At 55.0% G+C, this 9,233-nt stretch overlaps 1 protein-coding gene across 4 annotated transcripts; it reads left to right on the top strand.

The window, feature by feature from the left end:
• The first annotated feature begins 256 nt into the window (after positions 1 to 256).
• On the top strand, positions 257 to 9,232 carry MOG (myelin oligodendrocyte glycoprotein). Of its 4 annotated transcripts, none has more exons than XM_060614591.3 (8): positions 285 to 572; positions 1,630 to 1,977; positions 6,016 to 6,061; positions 6,974 to 6,994; positions 7,209 to 7,229; positions 8,502 to 8,618; positions 8,825 to 8,845; positions 9,123 to 9,232. In XM_060614591.3, exons 1-7 carry the CDS (start codon positions 488 to 490, stop codon positions 8,835 to 8,837), a joined length of 651 nt encoding a protein of 216 aa, XP_060470574.3. In that variant the 5' UTR covers positions 285 to 487; the 3' UTR covers positions 8,838 to 8,845; positions 9,123 to 9,232. The 4 variants fall into 4 exon arrangements, with proteins under 4 accessions (XP_081651798.1, XP_060470574.3, XP_060470571.3 ...); XM_060614589.3 differs by having other exon boundaries at positions 296 to 572; positions 5,948 to 6,061; XM_060614588.3 differs by lacking the exon at positions 9,123 to 9,232 and having other exon boundaries at positions 293 to 572; positions 5,948 to 6,061; positions 8,825 to 8,936.
• Position 9,233: the final 1 nt, after the last annotated feature.

Below are 9,233 nucleotides of genomic sequence, written 5' to 3'. Positions count from 1 at the left end.
GCCGCCTTCATGGCGCTCGTTCATGACCTTCTAAAACATATTCTCTGGGAATGGGTCGGGCACACACCTGAGAGTGAGGCAGGAGCTTGGGTTTGTGTCGGAGAGAGGAGCTGAGAGGGCAGGGAGAGAGGCCTGGCCGTGACCTCATGAGACAGCAGAAATGTCCTTCCTTTTCCAAAAGCCAACGATAACCCTCTGCCCCTGCTGGCCAGGAAGAGGGGGCTTGCAGGAGCCTCACTGGGCCGCGGACAAGCGTCTGTGGCGGGAGGGGCAGGCGGAGGCCCAGTACCAGGCAGCCTCTGCTCCGCGGCTCGGAGGGGGTGGGGAAGGCTGACCCTGGCGTCCCCCGGTCAGTAGCCCTTTTGTGTAAGTGCCTGGCAGGGGCGACTCCGGGGCTGCTCCCGGCCGCCCGGGTCCTCCCCTCGGGCTCTGTCAGAGGAAGGGGACACCACTCTGCAGGGGCTCTCTGTCCCCAGTCACAGTGCAGATGGCAAGCGCATGGAGCTCCCCTCCACCCAGCCTTCCCTCCCTCCTCCTCCTCCTCCTCCTCCAGCTGTCCTTCAGCTACGCAGGTAAGAGTTCTCTTTATTTCTGGGGAGATCCAGGGAGACCAACAGCAGAACGTCTGCTTTCCCGGGGCTCACCTCCTTCAGTCACCCTCACGTTGTCCAGCGCGGCCGTGCTGACCCGGCCCCCTCCCTGGAAAGCCTCGCTGGCCGGCTGCAGCTTCAGAAGCGACCCCAGACCCCACAGCACGGCCTTCACTCGGGCCTTCCTTGACCTCTTTGTGACCCAACTTTCCAGCTGGGGTCTCTTGCCGACCGAACGGGCAGACACTGGTAACAGCTCCTGGATTGCTGTCCAGGCACGATGAGGTATATCACACAGTAGTTCCCGTCCCCTGGGAAATCTTTGCCGGTGTCCAGAGGCATGACGTTGTCGTGCTCGAGAACCCTCCTGCACACATTTGAGCGCTGGCCGGGGTTTACAGTGGAGCCCGGCTGTCCTGGGCCGGCAGAGATAGAGAAACAGAAGATAGACGCGTGACCTCAGGGAGCCGCCAACAGGGAGGCCCAGTCCTGCTCTCCCTGGCCAAGTCCTTGCGTGTGTCGTGGAGGAAGCAGCAGCTGGGAGGCTGGCTGACACCTTCCAAGGGAAGAGGTTTGGGAGCGTGGGCTGAGGCACAGACTGGAGGGAGGCCGTGGAACCAGCTCCGGGCACAGGGTGTGGACAAGGACGCAGGACCGAGGGGCAGTGCCGGGGGGGGGGGGGGGGAGGCAAACCCTCCAGGGGAGAGTGGGGACGGCTTGGTTTGGTTCAAACAGGGGGCTCCCCACCCCCCTCCTGAGAGGGAAGCCGCAAGGTGCTGGGCCACTGCCCGCGACGGGACCCACAGGCCAGGCTCGAGAGTCCATGATGCCCATGCCAGCAGGAGGGTGACCACACGCCAGAACGTCCCTCCCGGCCGGGGCCCCTCAGGGCTCCTCTGTAGGTCGCGGCTCCCTGCTTCCAGAATCCCACGTAAAAGCCGGCGTCTCCCCTCAGTGCTGCAGAGGGGCCCCCCGAGACTGGCCCGTGCGTCACGGTTCCCTCTGACACCCACTCTCCTCTCTTGGGTGTCTTGGACAGGACAGTTCAGGGTCATAGGACCCGGCCACCCCATCCGGGCTCTGGTGGGGGATGAAGCAGAGCTGCCGTGCCGCATGCACCCGGGGAAGAACGCCACGGGCATGGAGGTGGGGTGGTACCGGCCCCCCTTCTCCAGGGTGGTCCATCTCTACCGCAACGGCCGGGATCAGGACGCCGAGCAGGCCCCCGAGTACCGGGGGCGGACGGAGCTGCTGAAGGACAACATGGGCGAGGGCAAGGTGACCCTCAGGATCCGGAAGGTCAGGTTCTCAGATGAAGGAGGCTTCACCTGCTTCTTCCGGGACCATTCCTACCAGGAGGAGGCCGCGATGGAGCTCAAAGTGGAGGGTGAGTGGTGCTCCGACCGCCGGGGCGGGGACTCCAGTCCTCCTCCCAGCTGACATGAGATCCCCCAACCAAGCACCTCAGTCCCGGGACAGGCATCACGTGCCTGGGAGGCTCAGTCGGATATGCGTCCGACTCTTGACTTGGGCTCAAGTCACGATCTCACGGTTTGTGAGTTCAAGCCCCAAGTCCGGCTCTCCGCGGACAGCACGGAGCCTGCTTGGGAGTCTCTCTCTCTCTCTCTCTCTCTCTCTCCCTCTCTCTCTTTCTGTTCCTCCCCCTCTCACTCTGTCTCTGTGTCTCTCAAAATAATAACTGAATAAACCTGAAAGAAAGGAAAAGAAAATACTGTTTCAGGACCACGCGGCTGGCTTTGAGGCCATTACGTACGTACATTGCTTGAATGATACAAGCAAAGCTACGATATGTAGGAAACAAACGCAGGACCTCATGGTTTGAGTGTAGATGTAGATACAGATGTATTGCAGTAAGATAAGAGAGAAAACCCATAAGAAAGTTCAGGGAATGTGGTTCACTTTGGGGGATGAGGGGAGAGGAGGGAGAACACAGTGAGATGCAAGCAAAGGGGAGACCATAATTTTCCACGTGATCATATTTATGCACCCGAATAAAAGAGCTTCTAGTATGTGGGTATGCAGAGAGAAAATTTAAGGAGTTTTTTTAAGTTTATTTATTTATTTTGAGAGAGACAGAGACAGCACAAGTTGGCGAGGGGCAGAGAGAAAGAGAGAGAATCCCAAGCAGGATCCGTGCTGTCAGCACAGAGCCCAACCTGGGGTTTCATCCCGCAAACTGTGAGTTCACCACCTGAGCCAAAATCATGAGTTGGATGCTTTACCAACCAAACCACTCAGGCACCCCTAAAGAAAAGTCTTTTAAAGGCCCTTTTGAAAACTTTTTTTAATGTTTATTTTTGAGAGGGACAGCAACAGAGTGTGAGCAGGGGAGGGGCACAGAGAGAGGGAGACACAGAGTCTGAAGCAGGCTCCAGGATCCCAGCTGTCAGCACAGAGCCCAACGCAGAGCTTGAACTCACAAACCATGAGATCGTGACCTGAGCCGAAGTCAGACGTTTAACCAACTGAGCCACCCAGGCGCCCCTAAAGAAAAGTTTTTTAGATAAAGAAAACCCAAAATAAAAAGCCTGAGAAATAGAGGCAGCAAAATCCAAAATAATTCATTTCTGATTATTTCGTGCCACCAAATGGGATTGTGAATAATCTGGAAGCTGGTCCGAGTGTTTGGAATGTTTTCCTGCATTTGTTATAAACAAAGGCGTCATTCCTAACGAGTCAAAATGACCAAACCCCAGTAGAATGAATCCCTCAGTGGATGTGTTTGTGGTGTTTCCTCAGACAAGGAACATCACTGAAAACCCCATGCTTGGCAAACGTGGTCCAGGTGGATAAGCAAACGAAGTGAGCGCGACTCCAGGAAGTGACGGCCGTGCCTTGAGCGCGACCCCTCCTCAGAGCCTCCTCTCCCCTGTTTGTATGACGGGTGACTCGGCATTTATTCTCTGGCGTTATCACAGGCTGGTGAAGACGTGGACAGGGTGAGGCAGAGAGAGAGGGGGCTTTCCTGTTGAAGAACAAAAATGTTTCAAGGGCCCGCGCTTCAGGCCCTTCCCCTCCTCCCCACCGGCTCTTCAGACAATCGTTTACTTTTGTGTGCTGTGCCGGGACCAGGAGGTGGCATTGTATGCACGATAACAAAGCACTGTTTCTGGAGAAGAGGCAGGGATGTGAAGATGGCTTTGTGAGCCACAGATTGTTGTGCACACAGCTGGTCTACTGGGGGGGGTTGTACCTGCAGGGAAGGGGAGTCTGCTGCCTTCCATCCTTCCCCCTCTTGTCTGCCTCCCCCACAGGAAAGGAAGGATGAAAACAAGAGAGAGAATGGGGGTGAGAAAGGAAGGAAGGGAGGGAGGGAGAGAGAAAGAAAGAAAGAAGAGAAAGAAAGGGAAAGAAGAGAAAGAAAGAAAGAAAGAAAAGAAAAGAAAGAAAGAGAGAGAAGGGGGTGAGAAAGGAAGGAATGGAGGGAGAAAGAAAGAAGAAAGAAGAGAAAGAAAGGGAAGGAAGAGAAAGAAGAAAGAAAAGAAAGAGAGAAGGGGATGAGAAAGGAAGGGAGGGTGGAGGGAGAAAGAAAGAAAGAAGAAAGAAGAGAAAGAAAGGGAAGGAAGAGAAAGAAAGAGAGAAAGACAGACAGAAAGAAAGAAGAGAAAGAAAGGGAAGAGAAAGAAGAAAAGAAAGAGAGAGAAGGGGATGAGAAAGGAAGGGAGGGAGAAAGAAAGAAGAAAGAAGAGAAAGAAAGGGAAGGAAGAGAAAGAAAGAGAAAAAGACAGGAAAGAAAGAAAGAAAAAGAAAGAAAGAAAGAAAGAAAAGAAGGGAAAGGAGAGAAACCAAAACCGCCTCGGGGGAGAAAGTTTTCCTTTGATCCTCTCATTCCAGCCCCCTCTCCCAGCCCAGAGTCCACAGGCCTCGGAGTCTAAAAAAAGACTGATTTACAAGTAAATGCGGGCCGCCTGCCTCGCCTGGGGAGCCAGGAATCTGAGAACCTAGGACTGAAAGGAAACCCCCTCCTTCTCCAGCCTTTTATCTCTTTCCAGCTTTATTTTCTTCTTGTCATTTTTGGTGGTTTTACTACTTGTCTCTGACCCTGTCTTTGAACTCTCCAGTGTTGAAAGTCGGGGGCACACGAAGCAGACAAATACTGCAGTGACCGCACCACCTTTCGGCAAGAATCGGCCGGCTTCCCACGACCCCACTCAGCCCCGCTCCCCAGGCGGATCCTAGGCGGTTCCTAGGCGGCATTATCAGCCCGTGGCTAACGGCTCGGGAATGTAGGAGAATGAGTAGGGGAGCAGCACGTGATGTGACTCGGGTCGTGAGCCCCACGTGCAGGTGGAGTTCACCTGGGGAAAACTATCACTCGAATGAAAGATAAATCAATACTCTTATCATATCTTCTAAAACTAACAAAAATTCCTTTATATCATCAATACCCACTCTGTGCTCGGATTCCCCCGACTGCCTCACAAACATATTTTCATGTTGCTTAGTTTGAGTCCGACCCCAACGGATGCACCGCTCGCCTGTGTCCTGTGGGGTCTCCCACACCGTTCATCACGTGGTCTGCCTGCACTTCTTGTGAACCAGGGAAGTTCACTCCGATTCCGGTTCGATTTTTCAGGCATTCATAGAGTCCTTACTGCTTCACTTCAGAAAGGCTGGTGTCACTCCCTTTCCTCTGTCTGTGGTTCTAACCCTGTGGGAAGGGACAGAGGTGGGCAAAGCACGAGCTGCTAACTAAATCACTGCAGCTGGCTGCTGGTGAGAACTTTGAGAGACGGACTGGTACTTCCTTCTGGTCAGCGTAGCAATACGTGCCAGCCTAACCTGCAGCTCCAAGGGTTTTGTTCCTAAGAAGCCTCCTGGACCAGCTGCCTGCGGTGACTTAGCCCCTACCTTTGACAGCAGGGTCTTTATCTGGCCCCCCAGAGGGGGTCGCAAGGAGAAAAGGGCTGGACCCCAGCCGGGCACACTGAGATCAGTCCGGCCCAAAGGGTCCCAAGGATCAAGATCCCAGGAAGGAAATGGTAGGTGGGAGCCAGAGGCCGGCCCTCCTACGGTCCTACCACATCCCTACTCATAAACCCTGTGGATGCTACTTTCTCAAACACTCCACAAGACGGGTTCTTAACCTTTCTCTATGTCACCCCCGCGGCCTCGAGGCCCGGCCCCGAGTCTTAGCTCGTTCTCAGAACTCTGCGACTGGCCTAGGGAACAGCCCTGCCAATCAGCAGCCCTTCCTGGAAGAAACCTGCCTTTCCTTTGAGGCCAAGCTCAGCTCTGCCATCTTCCTTGACCCCGGGAGACGCTTGTTCCTGGCCCGCTGGACGCACGCAGGCGCCGTGCTGGTGTTGGGCGTGCAGCCTGGTTCTGCCTTTCAGATCCCTTCTACTGGATCAACCCCGGGGTGCTGGTCCTGATGGCTGTCCTCCCCGTGCTCCTCCTGCAGATCTCGCTGGGCCTCGTCTACCTCTGCCTGCAGCACAGACTGAGAGGTACAGGCTGCACGGTGGGCTGTTGGGACCCTTCCCTGAACCCAGCTGGCCTCTAGAGCTTGGTTGACGGATGTGTGGTTTTGAGTGAGTTCTGGGTTCAAAACTCCACGATGACAAGTTTTACGTCTTGCCCGGTGCTTTCGTTTGTGTAACAGGACCTTGCATTTCCTTCTGAGGTAGGCCCGATGTAGGACGGCCCATTTTACAGAGGACGCACTGAGGCCCGGACAGGTTCGGTATTTACTGAGGCTGACCGCCTTGTAGGGGGCAGAGCTGGCCTCACCCGAACCACACCGGGAGACTGAGCTGCAGGGTTGGACGGGTCTGTGTCTGGAGGAGGGTTAGTAAGGACCCGCCACGTACTAGGTGCTCAAAACACTTCCTCCTCCTTCTCCGTCCCACACTGTCTGAGAAGTCCCTTTGTGCCCCGAGGGTCCGTGCAGAGCCTTCTCCTCCAGGTGTCCTCAAAGCCAACACACAGGACCCTGTCCCCCATCCCACCCCTGGGGAGGGCACGCTGGCAGCAGCAATGAAGGGGTCCTCTGTCCCCTTGAATTCGCCTGGGTACCCGGTGACCTCCATTCACGTGGCAGAGCAGGACCAGCCCGGGGTGGAAGCCGCCCGTCCACCCCAGGGGATATTGTGATGCAAAGCATGCAGTTGGGACCCCGCCTCTAAGTGCCAGTCCTCCTGAAGGTTTCCTTCCTCCCGTCCCCATTCAGACAGGAAGTGGCTTTAGATTTACAAAGTGACAGCCCGGAGGGCCCAAGAGGCCTCGGAACGGAGAACCTTCCTTCCGGGGGAGGGTCGACAGTGAAGCCAGGGCCCCCCCCCTCCCCGGCTGCCAGGGGCGAAAGGGGCCCCGTCCAATGCCAGCGCCGGCACTAAAAATGCTGCCTTTCTCTGTTTTAGGAAAACTTCGGGCAGAGATAGGTGAGTTTCAGTCTCGCTCCATCTGCCACCCCTCCCTCTGTTTTGGCCACTTTCTCTGATACCCTCCCGGTGCCCCCTTCACACGGAAAGGCTGTGGCATTTAAATTGCGCCAACTTGGCTTCCCCAACCTGCTGTCAGCCGGGGTGGAGGCAGTCCCTCCCTGTGTCACTAGAAACAGTTTTAAGTAACACAGGCTCATGTGTTCCCTTTCAGAGAATCTCCACCGGACTTTCGGTAAGTGCTGGGGCCCCGATTCCCCGGGTCACCCGGGTGATAAGAGGCCTGGCTCCTGGCCGGCCTCCTGTCCGCCCTCTGCCTCTCCTTCTCTCTCTGCGTAAGTCACATCTGTCTGCATGTAGGATTGGTGCTGACAGCAAATTCTTCTGTTCCGTTTCTGTCCCAAACGTGCTAATAGCCTTCCGTGCTAACCCGTTCTGTAGGAATCGCAGGGACTTTCTGCACATCACTTCCCTTTTCAGACATTACAGAGGGGAGGTAAGCCGATCTTTCGTACCTACACTTGAGGTCTAGTCGGGGAGGCGACAGAACTGACTGGAGAACAAGGTACTTACGTGTCACTGCCTGAGCTCACACGGTGGAAATGAGCTTTCCAGAGCACAGAACAAGCAACCGTACCTGACGGCTTCGGGAGACAGAAGCCACCAAGGCCTGACAGAACGCTGGCCCCTCAAGAACAGTCTCTGTCCTTTGTGTCCACTGCAGGCTGCCCAGGGCCTCGGGAGAGCGCCCGCAACAGAAGGGCCCAAACAGTAGTTGTGTGGACGTTGCAGAAATTGGAAGATGCCACAAGCAAAGCACAGGGCCCTGCTCTGAGCAGCCTTCCCGGCCGCGAGCGGGCAATCCCAGCATACAGGGCATCGCATCAGCGTGCAGGCCACACACACACACATGCACACACAGACACGCCTTTGCAACCCAAACAGGGAGGACCAAGATCTTTGTTTTGTAGGATTCATGCAGATTCTTTCTGTCCTGTGAATCTCCTCAGCATTCTGGCAAAGTCTAATGGACCCTTTTCCAGAAAAATGTTTTTAAACGTACACATAAACCATAACACAGAGGACTGCAAAGAGAACCACTGAATTGAAATACAGGGATCAAAATGTAAACACATTTGCATTTAGTAACATGTGATCTGTAATATAGTAATGAGTGTTTCTTTAAATAACAAAAATGCTTTAAATAAGAATGTAGCAGCAGGTCTAATAAGTTACAATTTCAAAACATTGACAAACATTTTGAGAATTCAGCAACAACCCCAATAGGAATGAAAGTCATCTGTGGTTTCCACCGGCGATAAAGGCACAGGTACTGCTGATGACATACTGCTTTTCTCCCCCAAGTTCACAAATGCTCTGAGCTCTCTGCAGACCCCTGTGGGTTCCTGGAGCCCAGGTTGAGAATGCTGACAATGAAAGGAGTGCGGGTGGGTGGGGCTCAAGGGACACACAGTCGTTAATCCCATTTGTTCTGTGACCCACCCAGACCCGCACTTCCTGAGGGTGCCCTGCTGGAAGATCACCCTGTTCACGCTGGTGCCGGTGCTCGGACCCCTGCTTGCCCTGGTCATCTGCTACAACTGGCTGCATCGGAGACTGGCAGGTGCACAGGGCCACAAGGGTGACCAGAGCAATGGGGCACCAGGTCATCCCCGAACAGGGAAATGGTGGGACCAGGGCTTAAGATGCAGGGAACCGGATTTTGTCCCCCCTGTGTCCCCAAGGCCAACCCCAGGCTCCTCAGGGACTATGTGGGGAGGGGGCCCGTCATCTTCCACCGGTCACCCATTTCTCTCTCTCTTTTTTCAGGGCAATTTCTTGAAGAGCTAAGTAAGTTTTCTTCCTTTCTTCCTTTTGTAAGCTGAGAACCAAAGGCCAGGAAGGCAGAAAAAGGAAGTGGGGGCAGCTGAGCGACCCCAAGGGGGAGGAAGGGGCCTCTCCCACGCACTGCCCAATTCCCACACTGTCCAGCAGCCACCTGGCACCTCACCTCCAAGACCAACCATGGAGGAGAGAGGCTTCGCCAGGGCTTTCCCTGTCCTCGGGTTTAATGGGTTGGTGATCGTAACCACTGACAGATTTTCAAGTCACTGTCTCCTCTTTCCAGGAAACCCCTTCTGAGCTGGACTGGCCCATGGGCCGGCCCTCAGGATGAGGATCCCCCATGTTGAACACTCATTGGCCTCCTCGCTGCAGGGACTTTCCAATCTGCGTTTCC

This window comes from Panthera onca, chromosome B2, assembly GCF_046562875.1.
Source record: "Panthera onca isolate mPanOnc1 chromosome B2, mPanOnc1 haplotype 2, whole genome shotgun sequence".
Taxonomy (NCBI): Eukaryota; Metazoa; Chordata; class Mammalia; order Carnivora; family Felidae; genus Panthera; species Panthera onca.
This window is presented reverse-complemented; position numbering and strand designations above follow the sequence as displayed.